The sequence below is a fragment of the Coenobita brevimanus genome, chromosome 93 (assembly GCF_032717465.1).
Source record: "Coenobita brevimanus isolate Jiangsu-jjx chromosome 93, ASM3271746v2, whole genome shotgun sequence".
Classification (NCBI taxonomy): domain Eukaryota; kingdom Metazoa; phylum Arthropoda; class Malacostraca; order Decapoda; family Coenobitidae; genus Coenobita; species Coenobita brevimanus.
Genome location: NC_137046.1, coordinates 62,485,163 through 62,506,379, shown reverse-complemented (window position 1 = coordinate 62,506,379; position 21,217 = coordinate 62,485,163). Strand labels below are relative to the sequence as shown.

The following is a 21,217-nucleotide window of genomic DNA, read 5'->3' as shown; positions in this document are numbered from 1 at the left end:
TGTAAGGAGTCCAAAGGCTGTCCAGATCCATTTCATTCCGGTTCACTGATTCCATCTCCTCGCATACTTTGGTTCTGTATTCATCTGCCATTTTTTGATCATCAGCATCTTGACTTTCAGTCTTTCTCCCTGACTGCTCCTCTCTCGCCTAGTCCACCTCACTCCTCTCAGCTTGATCTTGCATGCCACAATCATATGATCTGACAGACCTCCCCATCGTCCTCATGGCCTTCGTGTCGGCAACCATTCCCAGCAACGACCACTCTACGAGCACGTAATCAATCAAGCTCCTTTCAACACAATCCCCATTCCCTTTATACCATGTATAGTTATGTGCATCTTTGGGTTTGAAATACGAGTTACATTGTTATTATTATTATAATTACAGTTATTGCATTTTTCTGCATTCTTGAACAGTCTTCATTATCTCCCCACCTCCAACTCACTGATATTCTTTTTGTGTGCTGTTTGTGATTATGTATCTTCCACAGTCCATTCATTTATGCTGTTGTCTCATTTTATTTAATGTGCTTTCCTTGCTCCCATTTCTTATATAATTTCAACTTAGACTGTGGTACTGTACAAAGTTATTAGATCCTGTCAACATTTATTCTTGCATCCATCACACACATTTACTTCCTTCATCAGCCCCTGATGTGTTTCACTGCCTTTTATAAATACTTTCATATCAGTACTTGCATTTATTGTGTGTCTGTATGATTGAGAGTTGTCATGAATTAATTTATGTAATGTAGGTTAGATAGAGTGTTTCCCTTGCAAATGTCTGTGTACAGTAATGAATTGTATAAAATAAAGGGGATATTATGATTTGCTCGTTGGCAATCCATGTATAACATCTGCAGTCCCATCAGTGAGTACCGTAGTATCAAGCAGTTTGGAAGTGCACCATTTTACTGCACGGATGTTGGACATTACTGCTTTTCATTATCCCCTTTAATCAGAAAATGTATTTTTCCATTCTGTTCCTAATGTGACAGATTAATTTATGCACTTTGTGCAATGCTTTTGTTACTGAAGAGGTTAATGAAAGTTACATAAATTCCCTCTGAAGTAGACCCTCATTTTGTGTTGGTAATGTATCTCTTAAAACTACTGTACTAATTGTTCTACAAGAACAATTGTTATTTGGCTGCTGTTTGGGAGGAAATCCCAAAATATTCCCTAAGTCCATTTTTGTCACTCTTCAAAGATGTACCCCCACTAAACACATGCATAAAAATCCACTGATCATCATTAGACATAAGAACTAGCAAATGAAGAAGAATATTGTGGTAATAAGTGGCCAATACGTGGAATTTAAACATAACTTGATCCTGTAGCTCAAATGGCCAAGTGATAGTTGTTTTGGTAGAGGGGTATCTTAGGCTGCCCCTGACCTCTTGAGGGCTGAGGCTAGGCTTCATAGCCCTCAAAATTATTCCACTCAGATTTGTTAGAGACTTGAATTTTAATGTTGATCAGCTGTCTTGCTGTGCAAAACATGCTGGTTGCTGAGTAAAATGAAACGTGGTTGAGGTTGATAATTTTTCTTAAAACATATTTCATGCAGTCAGGGGATGTGCAGAACAAGGGTCTACTGTACATTGAATGTTACACAGAAATCAAGTAAAATTGCCTTGTGATTCCAAGAATAAGTATAGGGAGACATCACAAGATTTAAGGGATTAAGATGTGGTATTTTTTGTCTAACATGTGCTATTAGAGTGCTTTATTCATACTGTGATTTTGTGCTTACAGAGAACCAATCACACATATGTTGATGACCTGCAGCTCACTGATAACAACAAATGTGCTGAACTTCGGATTGGCAGCCGGATTGGCTTGGGAGTTCCGCTTACGTTTGCTAATGGAAACCACATCAGCAATAAAAATTTTGTGTTTCTGAGTTTGTGTAGCTCACAGACTGCACCAGAGACAAGGGTAAGAGACACACACAGTCACATATGCCTACATACATATATACACATCCCTCACTTCCTCACTCATGCACTCACTCTTCTAGTCACTGCTGTTTTGTATTTTGTAGTTTGAGGATATTAATAATGGGAAGAGTCTGAGGATATAAATAATGGGAAGAGATGAAAAGTCCAATCGGTGTTAAGTGCTTAACCATTGTTTTTCAGCATTGATATGATCCTCATTTTCTAATGTAGAACTGAATAAGTGTACGTGGCTAAATAGGCAAGGCACTAAATCCTTTGAGCCAGCAAATGGAGGGTTTAATTACAAAATCTGCCAATATATACATATACTGTATACAGCATAAATACACACATAAACAAGTTATACCAGTATATGTTGTTTTTATGAAAAAATATATATATATATATATATATATATATATATAGCTATAACTTTCTTTTCAATTCCCTTAGGAAGAGAACCTGGACCAAGCTGTTACATGTTTTCCAAGAGTGAGAAGAGTATCCTCCACCTCAAGGTCATCCACAGCTGCTGAACAGTCTCATCCTCAGGAAGATGTTGGGGACAATTTTCCTCTTTGTTCCTCATTACAGGAAAGAACCCTTAGTCATGGAAAGCCGTGCACTGTTGCTTCATCTGTTAGCCTACAACCTCAGCAAGATCACTCCTGCCCCACACATTCTTCGACATGTTCCCAGCATCCCAGCCCACAAACTCTGGGGAAAACTCCTTGCCTTAGCCCACATCCCTCTGCAGACCTCTCCTCTCATTACCCTCACAAACCTATTGACCTTCAGCATAAAAGGTCACCTTTTTTGCCAGACCAGCTGGCTAGACTGCCTGATTCAGCAGACCATTCTCTCTCTAGACCACTTGCTTCAGCAGACTCCCTCCATACAAACATTCAGACCTCTATAGTTCATTCCCATTCCACTAGTCAGCAAGGTATGATGGAACATGGAGTGAAGTGTTGCTCTCTGATGTCACGTACTGAACTATCAAAGACAGGGTTGCAGCCATTACATGAATCACAAATTGCTAAGCAAGTATCCATGGTTTTGGCTGAAAGTAAGTCAGTTAATTATAGGGAGAAAGAGTGTCATGATGATATGAACAAAGCTGATCCTGTGAAGCAGAGTGAAGTGTGTAGTTCTGGGATAGAACTTTTGAAAGATGTGAATGAACTAAAAAGTATTCTATTGACAACTCATAATCAAGGAAAAGAGTTTAATATACTTTGTCCCCAAAATAGGATGGTTTCTCAGAACTCTCAGTTGGTGGAATCCACTTCTGTTGATCCTGACATTGACCAGTCAGTGTACCAAACAAGTGTTGCCTCAAAAGCATCATTGACAATATCAGATTCCATGCAGGGAACAAGATATTCTGTGCTTTCAGTCAGAAATGCACAGAGGGACACACTGCCTAGTTGTGAACAAGTGGAAAATGTACATCCTGACTCTGCTTTGAGTCCTGGGAAAGAACACCCTGTTAATAAGAGTAACCAAATTACCACTTCCTCAGTGAGAGCAAACTCTGCAGAAAGTTATTCTAAGGACATACGTATTAAATTAGAAAGTAACTTATGTAAGAATGGTCTTGAATTGAACAAAAATGACAATTTATCCAGTTTCCATAAAACAGCTGTATTTACAGATCATCCCTGTACAAGTGCCTCAAGCATTGACACAGCAATCACATATAAGTCAGTTAGACCAGACACACCCAACCTTGAAAGTACCCCTAAAAATGGAGAGAATGATTCAGAAGTCCATATTAGCAACTGTGAGCAGAATCCTGAAGGTAAGAAGTCTTCTAGGGAGAACACAATTAGGGGTATGGATGTGTTGCACAGTACATGTTCTAGGTCTGGGTTTCCAGAGAATAATATAGAAATATTGGGGCCTTCATCTGTTCCGCAAGATATTAAAAAACCTTCCGTTTTTGATAATCTCAGTGATGACTCGGATTCATGTATGATTGATCTTACTCAAGATGACCCTATTTCTTGTCGTAGAAATGACAAAGATGATGCATCTCCAACTTCTGAAAACAGCACGTCAAATATCGAAAATGCAGCAGAGGCGAGTGCTTCAGATGAAGTTTGCTTGGTTGACATTTCAGATGAAAGTCCAAGTAGCATTAGGAGAAATTCTTTTAAGAGAAAAAGAGATGCAGATAAGAAAGGCCAGAATGAAATTGTTGATGACATATCGAAGCAGGATCATAAAGAAGGAGTTATTCAGTCTTTATCAAGTCTTCCTTCAGGTGAATCCCTCCAAAATGTTACTGAAGGTGAACCTACATCTACTACACAGTACCAGAGAAAAAGTAAACTGAGGAAACTTCGTAATGATTCTAGTTGTGGTAATATTTGTGATTCATCAACTGAGGATGAGAATTGTCAATTGAATAACAACAGAAATTCACCTTCCAGGAACAATGGCTTGAGTACATGTTTCATTGACTGTAAAAAAGAATGTTGTGTTGCTGTAAATAAGTTGCCTGGCCATATTGTTGACGGTATTAAGGAAGGGAAAACTGTAATAGAAAGTAGCAGCATGGATCTAATTCTTCAGTCCCCAACATCAAGCAAAACCATGAATATACGTGAAGTGGCAACTGAGTGTAAAAAAAAGATGAAAGCTTCAGCTGAAGGATTCTTTGATATGGATGATGTATTACCTGATTTAATTAATGTAAAAGAGGAACGGTCATTGATTCATGTACAAGAACCATTCTGCTCAAAGTTGTCAAAATCCAGGCGCCGTCTCAGTACAAAAAGGAGTCTAAGTGAAGAACGAAGCACTGGTAGCCATAAAGTTCCACACATAGAAGGTGATGATGAAATGAATGTGGAAGAAAAAGAAAACTTTAGTAGCAAGAATACGTACAACCACACAGAAGATAATATTTCATCTGTTTGCAGGATAAAATCAGAGGTGGTGACTGTAGAAGCAAGTAAGGGTCTGGCATCATGTAATTTGATGGAAATGGGTAAAGTTGTAGAAGATGGTGGATCAAGACAAGAGGACACATCCAATGCCAAAAGTGCCCAAGGTGGATCAAAACAGGAGGAGACACCCAGTGCAGAAAGTGCCAAAGGTGGATCAAGACAGGAGGACACATGCAGTGCCAAAAGTGCCCAAGGTAGATCAAGACAAGAGGACACATCCAGTGTCAAAAGTGCCCAAGGTGAATCAATACAAGAGGAGACATCCAGTCCCAAAAGTGCCCAAGGTGGATCAAGACAAGAGGAGACACCCAGTGCCAGGAGTGCCCTAGATGGATCAACACCAGAGGAGCCATCCAATGCCAAAAGTGTCCGAGGTGGATCAGGACAAGAGGATATGTCTAAGATATCAAGAGTCAGAAGTTCCCAAGGTGGATCAAGAAAAGGGGATATATTTAAGTTATCCAATGCCAAAAGTGCCCAAGGTGAGTTGAGAAAAGAGAACACATCTAAGGTATCAAATGTTAGAAGTGCCCAAGCCAAAAGTGCCCAAAATGGATCTAGACAAGACGAGACACCCAATGCCAAAAGTGCCCAAGGTAAATCAAGACAAGAGGACACATCCAGTGCCAAAAGTGTCCAAGGTATATTGATACGAGAGAAGACATCCAGTACCAAAAGTGCCCAAGATGGATCGAGACAAGAGGAGACGTCCAATGCCAAGAGTGCCCAAGATGGATTGAGACAAGAGGAGACACCCATTGCCAAAAGTGCCCGAGGTGGATCAGGACAAGAGGACACATCCAAGATATCAAGAGTCACAAGTACCCAAGGTGGATCAAGAAAAAGGGATACATTTAAGTTATCCAGTGCCAAAAGTGCCCAAGGTGAATTGAGAAAAGAGAACACACCTAAGATATCAAATGTTAGAAGTACCCAAGGTGGATCAAGACAAGATGACACATCTAAGATGCCAAGTGTCAGAATTGCCTGTAAAAAGGAAGAAAGAGAAGTTGTGTGTCCAAATGAGGTGGTCAGGATAAAGAAGGAGAAATTTGATGATATTAGCATGGATGTAGTGATAAAACAAGAACCAGTGGAGGGTGAACAAGAAGATTTGAAAGCTACTGCTGATAATGATGATGATGATGATGTGATATTTATGTATTCACAGATGGATGATACAATCTGGGTATCAAGTGATGAAGATGAAGAAACACCAAAGAAATTCAATGCATCATTTGGTCCTTTGCCTCCAAGCCCTGATCTTGATATTAAGGATTTGTTTGAGGAGAATGAAACTGATTTGTTCGAGGAAAAAGAACTCAAGGCTTTGAAGCAAGAGGATCTTGACAGTACAGAAAAAATTTCACCAGTAAAAAAAGAGCCAGAAGATGTGGATGACCAGTGGTTTCCAATCCTTTCACAAGCATTTTGGGATGATGATGATGTGGAAATTATTGAAGGTGATGCATCTTCAGCCCCCTCCCCATCTCCTAGCTCCTCACCCCCTGTCCATAGCTCAGACCAAATATCAGAGAATGATGATAATGATGAAGATGGTCTTGATGATTGGTGGCCTCAGCTTTCCCAGGGTTTCTTTGATGATGATGATGATGATGAAAAGAAAGATACAGAATGTGTTGAGTCAGTGGAAGTTCCAGAAGGCACACCACACATAGATCAACAAGTTCCTTCAACAAGTACATGTGATACCGATTCTGTGCTCAAGAAAGTGAAAAGTAGTTATCCAAGAAAATCACTTTTAACCACCCCTAAGACTCCACCACCACGCACAAAAAATGATGTTCTCAAAAAAAGAGGCTCAGCTAGCTTGGAGTTTTATGGGAAACCTGTGGAAAAGAAATGGATCAGCCCCCCAAGCAAAGGGTTTTCCAGAGAAAAGGATAGACCACGTAGAAAGGAGAGAAAAAAGAGTTCTAAAACTTCTGTGTCTGCAATAAAGAAAGATAAGAAACACCTTAGTCTCAGAGACAATTTATCAAGTAAATTTGACCTTGCTCCATACAGCACTAATTTGAAGACCAAAGAAAAGCATCATCTTGTCTCTAAAGTAAAATCTGAACACAGCAGAAAGGTCCAGGTTGAGCCTTACACTTCAGGAAAGACAGATGCAAATATTTCAATTCAGAAAAGAAATAAATCCAAGAGTTCTGAGAGGAAAGATAAACCACGACCTAAGGTAGCAGCTAAAGTAACCAGAAAGACACGTTCTGAAAAACTAACAGACATTGACATGTTTTCAAGCTTAGTATCACCTTCTACTGTATGCAAAAAACCAAAGTTCAAGATTCCCAAAACTACTGACAAGACAGGAGAACTTTCAGTCAAGTCTTCAGATCTAGGTGATAAAGAAGACAACAGATCCACTGTAAACAAGAAAAAAGCAGAGTTATCAAAAACAGGTACTAAACTTTGGAGTTCTCAGCAAGTACAAGGTGAGGAGAAGAGAGAAGTTGATACTGGTACCAACCTTTTGCCTCAAACTAATGTTGACAAAGACCAACAGATGACTGGAAACCTTTTACCTCAAAGTAGTGCAAACAAAGAAGAAGAATCCATTGATATTATTACACAAGGTATACTTAGGTTATTACCACCAGGCCCTCACAAGCCTAGGAAAAGTGTTTGCTTTCCCCCAAGTGAAGAAGATCTAGTTAAAATTAAGTTCATCTCTCCACGTAAGCGCCATGATCATACTGGGCTTCCTGAAGTGAGGGCTCGGGAGATACAGCCATTCATGCTTCAAAAACTCAACAATATCCCCCACTACTACATGGAATGTTTTATTTATCACATTTGTTCATGGAACTTTGATTGGTTGAGACAGTATCATACTGCACAAGAGAAGAATGAGGCAAGGGGTTCAAGTCGACCTGTACTCCCTCCCCCAGTTGGATCCTCTAAGAACTATCCAACACTTATTCTCTATAATTCATTTAGTGATTATAAAGAGATATTCAGCAATTTAATCTACTTGGAAGTTTGGGAAAATGTTTACAAGGATTGGCTCAAATATAGAGACTCAGCTATAGGTTTACCAGCACAGGTTGAAGTCATACAGCCAGCATTTGTTGCAACATCATCTCGCACACTAACATTCTGGACCCTGAAACTGACAGCTCTTATCACTGAATATCAGAGTATGAATGGTTACCATCCACGTCAGGGTTCATTGATTTCACTTAGAATAAACGAGGGCCATAAGGGATTAAAAATATTTGGCTATGTAGATTATTTGACAAAGAACAGGAAACAAGTAACCAATGAACTCAGGAATACATGCCCACTGGGTAATGTTTGCTTGATGTTGGGAGTACGGGTAACAAAAGAGCTTATAACAAGAGTAAGACCTGGAACCATCATATCAATCAATAATATTTCATATCTGAAACCTAATACTCGCATGTGGGAAGGCTTGTGTAAATTACCTCTTTCCCCTCTTTGCAAAGATATTCTGCAGCCAAATGTGCATGCATTTGTCTGCAATCATAACTGTCAGTATCTTGTAGAGAACATGCCAATCAATGATACACAACAGAGGGCAGTTGTTGAAGTGAGTAGCAAGTGCATCTATGACCCACAGATTCCAAAGCTAAGCTTGATTCATGGACCACCTGGAACTGGCAAGACTCGTACAATCACTGCCCTTATTGCCCAAATGGTCAAGCTTGGTGAGAAACTTCAGAGTGAAGGGCAAGGTCAGGGTTGTAGGGTGCTACTCTGTGCTCCATCCAATGCAGCAGCTGATGAACTGACTCTTAGGTTGGGAAAGCTACGTGAAATTGGCTTGTGCTTACGTGTTGTACGAGTTGGTGTGAAGCAGAGTATGAGAAATGAAATACTGGGCTACACATTAGATGCATTTGTACAGAAGCAAATCAGAATGGAAATTTCTACTCCTAGAAATCTTTCCACAAGGCAGGAGTGGGAGAGAAGAAAGCTAATGGTAGAGAAGGCGGCAGAAGACCTTGAGAATGCCAGAAAAGAAAAGAAAAGTACAGCAGAAATTCAGGGGATGGAAATAAGGCTTTTTGATTTGGCAAGATCTAAGGCTGATTTTGAAAAGAGTTTCCGAATCCAGCCAACCATGCAAGAAATGCATGAAATGCAACAAAGGTGGCAAGAGAAAGTCTTACTGAATGCAGAGGTTATAACAACAACACTTGGATCGTGCATGTCAGGAGCAATGGCTGATATATTCTCCCGGTACCCTGGGCATTTCACTTGCTGTATCTTGGATGAGGCAAGCCAGTGCCGGGAGACAGAAACATGGCTGCCACTGCTACTTGGAGTGAAGAAGTTGGTGCTGGTAGGAGATCACAAGCAGCTGCCAGCTACTGTAGTCTCACGCCTTGCACAAGACAAGAATCTCAAGCAGTCACTTTTTGAACGTCTTTATCACAGGCTTGTAGTAGAGCTGCAAGAGGAGAAAGCTGTTCATACCCTAAGTGTGCAGTATCGGATGCACCCAGAGATTGCTATGTGGCCATCTCTCCACTTCTACCAGGGTAAACTCACTACCTGTCCTCGCATTGCAGCAGCACGTGCTCATCTCCTCAAGCCATATTTACTGTTTGATCTCAAGGTTAGTACTTAAAGATTTTGTACAGTAGCTTTTTTTTTTTCTTAAGCTATTTGTTAGTGTTTTTATTTAGAGAACTTTTATCTCTTGTAGCAAGCTGTACACAGCTTGCATTAAAATTACGGTGATGATGATGATGATTTTAATTGTAATGATATTTACTGGTTTGGTGGAACACCACCATGCCTGTGGTAGGAGTAAAAAAATACTACCCCTGTATTCACTGCATGGTGAATAGGCAAGAAGGAACAGGGTGGTGTGGGTCAGGGATCTCTTAGTCCTGTGAATCTCCCTTACAGTGATACAGGAGGCCTTGGATTTTTCACCTGTACCTACCCAGGGCCTGGGAAAACTAGGTAGGCCTGCATGGTTGCATGGAATGTGAGGGTGAATAAAGAATGTAAACAAAGTACAGTTTGTTGAATAAGATGAAATGGCAGAAAGTGGATTTGGTCAGATATAGGCTATCCTGAGTGGGGTAAAGCGTGAGTTACTTTATTGATGACCATCGAAATGGCAGAGAGGAGTAAAATAAAAAATGTTTCAACTCGGGTGTGGAAGTCAGATTTAAGTTTTAAATGGTGAAAATGGCACAGGTTATTGTGACTTCTTGTAATGGCAGAGGTGCTGAAGAGAATGACAGGTTTTAGGAATTTCTGTATGGTGTCAGTGCACTTCCAGGGTGTTTGTGATGGGTGACTTACCTATTGACTCCATCTGGCATGTAAAGTAAATCTTTAAAGAAAAATAAATATACAGTACATGGAAATAGACCTGTGAAGTAATACCTGGATTTCAGAGGCTTGCAGGTGCGGAATGAGTTTGCTGTTGATAAATGTTCCTCTACCAGATATTTTCTTTATTTCTGGGCCCTACCTCTCCCCATCCATAATGATGATGATGATTTACTGTGAAAGGTTAAGAAAAGGTTCTGACTGTATTGTGATTTAACAGACATCCTTGGAGAAGAGGCATGAAGGACGTGAGTTGTATAACCCCCCTGAAGCATCCTTCGTCTTCAAGATATGTGAGGTGCTTGAGGATATGAAGTACAAGGAAAAAGTAGCTGTAGTCACTCCATACCTACGCCAGAAAATGCACCTCGAAGAGAGATTGGCAAAGTTTAGAGGAGTAATTGATCTTGTCATCAGCACCATTGATGCATTTCAGGTTTGTTACTTGTGTTAAAAATAAGTAATTCAGGTTATTGCTCTTAACCGTGGCCACTTACTTTGTTTCTTGAATACATTACTAAGGCTTTGATCTCTTCATTTAGCTTCAGAATGCCATTCAGTACTCACTTCATTCATGGAATCTGCATAGCATTACAGTACTCATTTTTATCTAAGCACAACTTATTTTGTAAAAATTACTTTTCATCTTAGTCTCCTTAAATATTTTTCCTCCCTACCCATTCAGCAGTACAAAAATTCACCTTAATGTTTTCTCTTCTGAAAAACTTATAATACTTTTATTCAGTCATGCCTTCATAAATTTTTGTAATATGTAAAAAAAAAAAAAAAAATCAGCTGGTCTGGGTGGCAGCAGATGGTAGTGGTGGTGTTTTGCCACTTACCATGGCTCTTAATGCAAGTGGAGCCTCTGGAAAGACTAAAGGTGTCATGATCAAGAGGAATCATGTAACATTACGCAGTGTTGATAGTGAAAATTTTGGCTAAATGAAAGCTGGTGTTTCTGCAGGAAAACTCATAGTAAAAGTGTGGTACGGTATCACCAAACAAAGTGTATCAAGCATCAAGAAAAACTAAAGGAAAATTAGGCAACTGCTATAAAGTGTGATATTACAGTGAATGTGGTGAAAGTAAAAGAAAAACTCTAAAGCTGCCATTGGACACGACTCAATCTAGAAGAGATTATTTATAGATGGTACATACAGCAGCGATCATACGGAGTGCTGTGTGTTATTTCATAAATTGTGGAGGGGTTAGTAAACTCTCAGCAGACCCTTCCTACAAAGTGCAAGGCATGAGTGCTACTCAGTCACCACACAGTGCACTTCTAGCTACCTGGTTCCACCACAACACAATTTTGTTTGTAATTTCTTTGAACCCCCCTTCCCCTGGGAGTTGAGGGGTTTCAAGAATACTCCCCCAGTATCCCTGCTTGTTGTATGAGGCAACTAAAAGGGTTGGTGGTGGGTTAGTGCCCCACCCTGTAGAAAGAACTAACTAATCAAGCAAACAAAGCTCCTCAGACCAAGACGGGCCATACGTTGACGACCAAGGAACGGACGAAGGATATTCTAAGGATGGGAATGTGGAATGTGAGAGGAATGAATGATGAATTGAAAGAGAGAGAGATTGTTCAGGTGCTTGAGGATGCAAGAAGGAATGTGTGTGGATTGACTGAAAGTAAATGGAAAGGTGAAAGGGTGAGAGAATGGGAGTATGGTTTAGGAATATGTGCGAGAGTTAATGAGAATGAGAGGGCAAGAGAGGGAGTATGTCTGATGATAAGCAAGAAGTGGAAGGAGAATATAAGAGAGTATGGAACAGTGGGTGCATGGATTGTATGGGTTAGGATGAAAGTAGGTACCGTATACAAGCTTGGGCGATTGTATGTGCCTACGCGCTAACAGAGGACCGAGTGGCAAGAGTGAAAGATGAGTTTTCGGCGAGTGTAGAAGCATGTATGGACAAGTTTGAGAGGAGTGAGAGAGTGTTTTTGAGTGGAGACATGAATGGCAAAGTTGGGAATGTACAAGTGAATGGAGTGGTTTGTCAGTGGGATGTGCCTGCTGAAGTAGATGGGAATAGTAGTGTTTTGATGGACATCTGTGCTAGTAAGGGGTTGGCAATAGCCAACACCTTCCAGCTTAAGATGATCCACAGGTATACATGGAGAGTCATGAGGAGGATGGACGGTGAACTTGTTGGACAAAAGGCGATGATAGATTACGTGCGTGAGGATGAGCGAATGAGAAGATAAGTGTTGGATGCAAGAGTGTGGAGAGGTTGGGGGAATTGAATCTTAGACAATCATTTAGTGGTGTCCAAGGTAAGGCTGCAAAGAAAATGGGTGAAGAGACGAAGGGAAAGGCAGGAGGAAGCAGCTCCTGTGAAAAGAATGGAGAAGTTGGCAGAGTATAAGAGCATAGTGGAAGAAAGATTGGGAAGGTATGAGTTAGAGCAGATGGAATGGGTGGAAGTATGCAGGATATTCACGGAAGAGATAGGCACAATGTGTAAGGTGGTTTGTGGAGTAAGGAGGAGACGCAGGGATGTGCAAGGGACAGCATGGTAGAATGATGAGGTGAAATGAGCTGTGGAACAAAAGAAGGAGGCATATAGTGACTGGCTAGAGAGTATAGGTAGGGGAGAAGATGAGAGAGAGGAGTGAGGTATACTTGAGTAGGAGAAGGGAGGTGAAGAGATTGGTGAAGGAGAGTAAGAGGAGAGTGGATGAAGAGTTTTGAGGAATCTGAGTGTGAAATGGAGGGTGAATATGAAATGGTTTTGGAGGAAGTAAAGAAAATAAGACAGTCTGAAAGGAGAAATAATAGGGGAGTGAAAGCTGGGAATAACAGGTTGTTGGTGGAGAAGAGAGAGAAAATGAGGAGATGGAAGGAGCACTTTGAGGATTTGTTGAATGTAGAGAGTGAGAGCAGTGCGAGTATAAGTGGTTGGAGAATGGCTGGGAGAAGAAGAGATGAGAGGAGGGAGGAAGAGATCAGTAGGGTGGAAGTAGTTGAAGCAATGAAGCAGATAAAATGGGATAGGCCCCAGGAATTTATGGAGCGTACGATGAAATGCTGAAGTATGGGGGTGAGATTGTTGTGGAGTGGATATGGAAGTTGTGTAGATTGGCTTGGGAATAGGGAATGGTTCCAGAGGACTGGAAATCAGGTATAATTGTTCTTTTATACAAAGGAAAGGGGAGAGAGAATTATATGGTAATCGTAGGGGTATTTGCCTTCTTAGTGTGGTTGGAAAAATATATGGTAGAATACTCATTGATAGGGTTAGGCATATAACAGAGGAGCTTGTTGGAGAAGAACAAGGGGGATTTAGGAAGGTGAAAAGGGTGTGTGGATCAAATATTTGTTCTAAGATGTTTAGTGGAGAAGTATCTAGAGAAGGGAAGGAAAGTGTATGCTGCCTTCATGGTCTTGGAGAAAGCATATGACAGAGTAGATAGGCAAGGCATGTGAAAGATATTAAGAATATATGGAGTTGATGGGAAATTGCTGAGTGCTGTGAAGAGTATGTGTGAGAGAGTTAGGGCTACAGTGTGAGTGGATGGTGAACTGAATGAGTTCTTTGATCTAAATGTAGGACTGAAACAGAGATGTGTGATGTCTCCATTGCTGTTTAATATATACATGGATGGGGTTGTAAAGGAGGTGCAAGATAGGGCAGTGGATGTGGGGGTGGCTCTAACAAATGAGGATGAGGTGTGGAAGATTCTGGTGCTGCTGTTTGTTGATGATACAGGACTGTTGAGTGAAGATGAATGGGAGCTGCAAGGTTTGGTGAATGAATTTGGGACAGTGTGTAAGAAGAGGAATCTCAATGTAAACAAGAGTAAAGGTATGGTGTTTGAGAGGAATGAAGTCACAGAATGCACAGTGAGGTTGGATGGTGAGGATATGGAGAGTGTGAGTGCATTCAAGTACTTGGGTAGTGTGATGAGTAAGGATGGAAGTTGGGGATGAAGTGCTTGAAAGGGTACAGTAGGGAAGGAGGGCTGTTGGTTCACTGAAAGCGATGATGAGAAATAGGGAGGTAAGTATGGAAGTTAAGAAGTCACTGCATGATAATATTGTGATCCCTACCCTGACGTATGGAAGTGAGGCATGGACCTTGCTAGAGGGGAACAAGTCAGAAGTGAGAGCAGTGGAAGTGAGTTACCTGAGAGGAGCATGTGGAGTGACATGGAGGGACAGGTTGACGAATGAAGAAATGAAAGAACATTGTGGGGTGCATGTGGATGTGATTGAGAAAATTAGGAGAAATACACTGAGGTGGTTTGGACATGTGGAGAGAATGGAGAATGAAAGACTGACTAAGAGGGTGTATGTAGGTGAGGTGGAGGGAGGGAGAGGGAGGGGGAGACCGAGGATGAGGTGGAGGGATGTGGTTGAGAGGTATATAAGGGAGGGGGGATTGAGTTTGGGGGAGGGGGGTCAAGTGGTGGGTGGCAGAGCGACTTGGAGGCTTTTTGTCTGCGGCCACCCTTTGAGGGTTTAGGATGTTAGGGTTTAGGGTGTTAGGTTATAGATAGATAGATAGACAGATGATTACTGTACGTGATAAATTTTGGCTAAACAGATTCTTGCACATTCTGATGGCCAAACAATAATTCTTGGTACGAAAGAAAAAAAATTGTAAATTAAGAAAACATCTGTGAATGCTGTCAGGGGAGGCACTTGCTTATACATGACGGCTTAACAGTACTGTGCTAAGACTACATTGTAAAATAACTGTGATGGAGTACTCGGGGCTGTTCGGCCAGACTGCCTAGGGAACAACTACTACTACTACTACTGTGATGAAGTGTTAAGTTCAGCTTTTAATATACATACAAAGATAATTTATAAATTGTGGAGGTCTGTGAGTCTGTCTGTCTGGTGTGAGGCAGCTGCTTGGGGTCGGTCATTTTGCTGAAAGCCACTGTCCTAACCTAAGAGTTTAACTAAACCTAACCTAACCTAGCTTATCTGTACTTAATAATTTAACCAAACCTAACCTAACCTAACCTCCAGTTGAGAAATGGGAAAAGAAATCCAGAGTACATTTCCTCCATTATGCTGCAAACAAACAATTGTAGGTACTCCTTAAGGAACATGATGATAATAACGGCGAAAATCTTCACCAGGGAAAGGTCATTTACCACCCTGAAAATAGGAAAATACAGAACACAAACTGCAGGAGGTCAGCAGTCAGTGGTTCTTGATGAAGAGACTCACCGGCTGCGTGGGTGATTGGTTCATCCACACAACCACATAACAACAGTCATACAAACACACGTTGGTTGTTGCAGATTCCATCACAAGACTTTTTAAAAATTCTTTACATTAGCTTATTTAACTCGTGGATTGCGAGCCACAGCTCAGGGTGGGTAGCATTGCGTTGCGAGCCACAGCTCAGTCTGTGCTGGTTGCGCATCACTGTTAACTACTTGACCCCCATGCAAATTACCATGGCACTACACAAAAACAGAGAAAGAGAGATTTTTTTTCTTTTCACCAGATGATTCCCTGGATATTTATCTTCAGGTTTATATTAAACAAAAACAAAAATTTATTTATTTATTTATTTATTTTTTTCACTACTCCCCTACGAAACTTACGCATGGCCCTACGCAAAGACGGAGAGAGATTTTTTTTTTTTTTTTTTTTTCACCAGATGATGCCCTGGATGTTTATCTTCAAGTTTATAATAAACAAAAACTAAAAAAAAAAACTTTTATTTCCTTCATTTTTTGCACACTGCGGGATGGGATAAAAGAAGGTACACGTAATTGTGCAGTCCACGGGTTAAGCAAAGATAGGCTTAAAAATAGTGCAGTGGATAATGATGTTTAGGGTATTTTCAAATCTTACATGGGCTGTATTCCTTTACCGACCATAATTTATGCTGTAGTTACTTGCCTGGCCCTTACCTCAATGTAACAGTACTACAAACCTTGTCCGGTTATTTTCATTTATACATTACACACACACACACACACACACACACACACATGAAATTAATGAACAAATACAGTCACTACTCGTTATACATTGATTCGGTGTACGATAATTCGCTATAATGATAATTGAAAAGTTCCACCCCAAAATCCGATTTGTGATGAATTTCCCGCTATGACAATATTGCCCTTGGAAAATTTCGTACGAAGTGCCAGGCACACGCAAGGCAACAGTCACTTGTCCCAGGCAAGATGGCAGCCCCAGAATGCAGAGCATTGTTTTGGTTCAGTTGCGGTTCAAAGCCCTGTCTTTTCGACTCGTTCACGTGTGCCCCCCTTCTATCGTCACCTCTCAGCCAAGCATCATGCTACAGTAGGCCTATACATCGCGTAGCACCAGGCCAACGTTACGCAAGTGTGATTGTTGTGTTGTTGCAATGATTTACTGTATGTGAGTAATGCCGCCTGTATTGGTGTGACAGTTTTTTGTTTTAGTCTTGGAGACGACTTGGACCGACACAAGAAGTGATTAAGGTGGGTTGTCATTTTTGTTTCAGTCTTGGGTAGGTGACTTTGGGAGGTTGAGTTGATGTAACTCCCCTTATATAATTTGTTTCAATCTCCTGATTTACGATAAAATTGTTATACGTTAAGATGTGACCTGACGTAACCCCATTGTATAATGAGTTGTGACTGTACTGAACTACTGCTGTTAGAGCCTGTGGCAGTGTGAAATGAGGATGTAACACTAGTATTATTTTGTCTGAGAAGAATGCCATCTGAATGCAGCTAACATATCCTTTTAATTTCTGCCTTATCAGTTTTGAGAGGAGGTTTGTGGAAGATGTGAATGAAGTAAGACTATTGATCAACGAGTAAAAGAAAATGTAGCTAGATGATATGGTCATATGTAGTAGACAGAGTAGATATGAGAAGGGAGATGAAGAAGGTACACATTATGTTTAAGCTTCAAAGTGGGCGGAGGTAGTAAAGAGTCTGAAGAAGGTATTGACAGGATAAAGTATATATCTTATTTTTGAGAATGTAAGGTGTGGAAGTTAAGGAAACAACAGAATTAATGGAGGATAAAAATGAGTGAATGGGTAGGAGAAAAGGTAGGAGCAAAGTGGAAATTCCAGTCCACAGTTTCTTTAGCTATGTCACGATTGGTATAGTAGCGAGTTGGATTCCCACTTCTTAACTGAAATGTTATAACTATATTACATTTCATCTCTTTCCCAGGGACAAGAGCGTGATATCGTCATCCTTTCCTTTGTGCGAGGTAACAGCTCGTCCCAAATTGGATTTCTTTCACAGCGGCAGAGAATAAATGTGGCCTTGACTCGGGCTCGAAAATCGTGCTTTGTTGTTGCCAGTCTTTCATCTCTTTCAGACAACACGGACTGTTTGTCACTTATTAGAGATGCAACTGCAAGAGGGCTGGTGCAGACTGTAACAGAAAAACAGGAAAATGATAAGAATTTCTTAAAATCAGTTTTGGAAAAGTAAGTTACCAATTTCTGTTTTGTTATTGTCTTTATTGAATAATGAGGAGTTATATATATATATTTTTTTACAAGTACCCTAAGCTTATGCTATACATATAGCCATTGAACTGACTGATCAAAGTCTTGATGTAAATATTTATTGTACTACTAAAATATTGTACTGTAGTTTTGTTGTACTGTAATTCGCTCAGAGTTTGGTTGTTGTGCATAGCATTTTGATTGACAAAATTTTTGATAAAAGATTCATGCTCTGTAGTAAGCCAGAAGTACTACACAAACCTTAGGTGAATTATTAATGTTGTCTGTTTATAGTGTGTAGCTCTCTTACAGCATACTGTACAGTATTCTAATGTTACATGCGTGCTCTATATTGCCAGTATTTACACATGCATTTTATGCAAGTTGCTGAGTGCTGGTTTTCATTATGTAGTTAATATATTTTAATATTTTACAAGATAGTATAAGAGTAGGCATTTGAAATTAAGTGCACTAGTTGAGTTCTGTAGTATGCCTTGAAGTAGTAATACAGTATTTGTGGACACCTTGTATTAGAATAATTACAGTACCATACTGTACTATACTATACTGTATAGTAGTTAATGTTCTGTTTAATGGCAAGTACTGTATGTTGAACTTGTCAGGTGAGCTAACTCAATTTTTACTCCACCATATTCCTAGTACAGTACTTTCTATCTCATGCATACTCATACACACTCATACACAGTCCATCTCAATCATTGTGCATCTTTCCCTCATCCGTAGTGTGTTTTACAACTTTGTATACAGTATATAGATATGTATATATGTAGGTATATGTATAAATGCTGCTCAGTGTATTGAAAAATGAGTACTGCATGAACACATGGCAGAATAAAAAAGCAAACTAGTGGTGTGGTGTGCTCTTTACCATGGCCTTGTGGGTAGTTAAGTTTATATCAAATTTATTAGTATGTAGGTAATCTTAGTAGCATTAGACAAAGCTTAAAGTATATATAAAACCAGGTAGAACTGTACATAGTATTGCCTTGGTCAGCTTATGTGTAGGGTGCTAGACTGTGAAAAGGAGCTGGGGTGAAAGATGGATAATTTATTTCCAAACATACCTAATAAAGTTAGTGACTTAAGAGGATTTAATAACTACAGAACTTGTGTATCAATGCCATGCCTGGGTTAGGTTCCTACTCTACCAAGTCTCTTTGGTAAAAAGGCAAATTACATCAAAGCTGTATTGATATTGGCCAAACACTTAGAACCCATTGAGTGAACTTTCCCACCTCAGTCATTTCCTCCTCCTCCTCTTCAGCCAGATACCCAAGTCATGTGTCATGTGTCTCAGTTTTCATATCTGGCAGTGCACCACACAATAATTGATACACTCTCGTAGTCCCTCCTGTTTTCCCTTGCATTTATAAGAGTGTTTTGTGACTGTGGTGGCTCCTTGTTCTTCCTGGCTGGTATCTAGTGCCCAGTGGTCCATGAGGATTTTGTTTGTTCACAGTTACACATGTTTTTTTGGATGTTTTTGAGTGTGGTTAATGATAGGCTTGGTGCCCTGTGTTTTCCTTCTCAGTCTTCATTTCTTTCACTTTTTCCCCTATTTCCCATTATTTCCCTGTTTCTTGCCTTGTGACTATCTGTGTTTATTCAGCTAAGAGGTTAGACTTTCTTGTGTTTGCCTTATTTTCTTCCCTTGACTGGCTGTTTCTTTTGGGAACCACATAGTGCATGTGGTGCTTCCTATTGCATTTAGTCACGGTTACTTTCTTAGCACTTTGTATTTTTTTCATCATCATCATCATCATCATCATCATCATCCGGACCTCCTTTCTCACTCTAGGGCAGGGCGAGGAGTAGCATCGTCCAGACAGCCAAAGTTTGCCCAATCCAATGGGCCACACTTCCATTCACTCATCATTCAAGCCCCCGGAATCCTGACTCTATTTGATACGCTAAAAATTTTCGCTCTTTTTTATAATTGTTTTTATTGCTGCTTGTAGTTGAATTTGCCTTTGATTTACATGTTATACATTCCAGTCTTTCATCAACATCATCATCATCATCATCATCATCATCATCATCATCATCATCATCATCATCAGCCAGACCTCCTTTCCCACCCAGGGGCAGGGTGAGGAGTAGCAATGTCCAGACAGCCCAAATTTGCCCGGTCCAATGGGCCACGCTTCCATTCACTCATCATCCAAGCCCCCGGAATCCTGGCTTTATCGGATTCGCCACAAAAAATACATTCACCACGTTCTGTAGCTTCGCATAAACATATCCGATTTAGTCAATCCGGACGCTGCCACATTAAAAAGAGGTGCCAGAATTCCTGATCATGCGCTTCTCCTCGCAACATTCATCCACCCAGCTCAATCTCTTGTCAATTCCCTAGCCTCACCCTGTTTCCTTCCTCCCATTTTGTTTTATTTCGTTCCATGGGCTGGGTAAGGATTAGTGGCTGTCCAAAGGCTTCCACCTGAGGTCTGATAGGGTGTTCGACTTTCGATGTTGTTTAGTTTAGTAACAGAACTAGGCAGAGCTTGCTTTGGCTCATGTTTCTAAGTGGCCATCTTCTATATCCTTTTTTTTTGTAACGTAGGAAATTCAGTGCCAATGCAGTTAAGAATTATAAAAAAGAAAAGAGGTTCAGTGTTGGTATTCATGTTTTGTGGCTAGAATACCAACAGCAAAAGCGAATGCTGCATGTGCACACAATACTGAAAAAATAATGAATGCTGAGTAAACACTGTCCCACTTCCATACATGTACTGCATAGTACTTTGATGGTGCTAAGACTGACGTGAGTGGTGATTTGTCATTGAGTGATATTTAGTATCACTTATGAATATTTTAAGAAAGCAATTAAGTTCAGCCAACAGCCATACCACGTTGAGTACACCGCTTCCCATCCGATCAGCGAAGTTAAGCAACGTTGGGTCTGGTTAGTACTTGGATGGGTGACCGCCTGGGAACACCAGATGCTGTTGGCATCCCTACGTGTCAAGTGGGGTTGGTGGAGGATTAGTGCCCCTCCCTGTAAAACAATTAACTCTAAGCCCTTGGCCACCCCGTCTGGGATACATGGCGTCTGGCAATGAATGAATGAATGAATTAAGTTCATAAGTTGGATTGTCAGTAGATAACCCTGCATTGCAGCAGGATCCATTTACTTACCTTTGAACTGTATAAAGTATCTATTAGTCATTCGAAATTGGATGCTCTTAAATTGCTTCTATCAGTTTTAAGTTAACGTTATGCCTAAGCACTAATGTTCTCTTATTTTGCTGAGGCCACCATTATTTTTTGTTTTTCTTGGAACCTGTTATAGATGAAAAATAAATGTATAATTTTATGACGTCAACTTTATTGACACCCTGTAAGCCACTTATCTTTTTTTGCTGTAATATGGAGAGCCACAAATACATTCCTCAATGGATTTCTGGAACTTGCGCATCCTTCGGCTGTAAATGTCCACCATCTGTTGGGACTCATGGCATTTACAGACTGTAGATCTTTTGAGGCCAGTAATGTGGCAGGTGTTAGTATAAAGTC

The 21,217-nt window shown here is 40.4% G+C and overlaps 1 protein-coding gene and 1 non-coding gene across 2 annotated transcripts in view; both read left to right on the top strand.

Moving 5' to 3' along the window:
* Positions 1-18,549, top strand: part of LOC145412461 (uncharacterized) — a 30,529-nt gene extending 11,980 nt beyond the window's left edge. The window contains exons 3-7 of the mRNA XM_080282345.1: positions 1,759-1,941; positions 2,397-2,501; positions 3,210-9,506; positions 10,458-10,673; positions 17,397-18,549. Of these exons, the coding sequence (XP_080138471.1) occupies positions 1,759-1,941; positions 2,397-2,501; positions 3,210-9,506; positions 10,458-10,673; positions 17,397-17,663 (7,068 nt within the window). The 3' untranslated portion in view covers positions 17,664-18,549. The remainder of the gene's footprint in view (positions 1-1,758; positions 1,942-2,396; positions 2,502-3,209; positions 9,507-10,457; positions 10,674-17,396) is intronic.
* Positions 18,550-20,536: 1,987 nt separating this feature from the next.
* On the top strand, positions 20,537-20,655 carry LOC145412629 (5S ribosomal RNA). Its single transcript, XR_013899592.1, has one exon. It is a non-coding gene; the product is annotated as a 5S ribosomal RNA (ribosomal RNA).
* Positions 20,656-21,217: the final 562 nt, after the last annotated feature.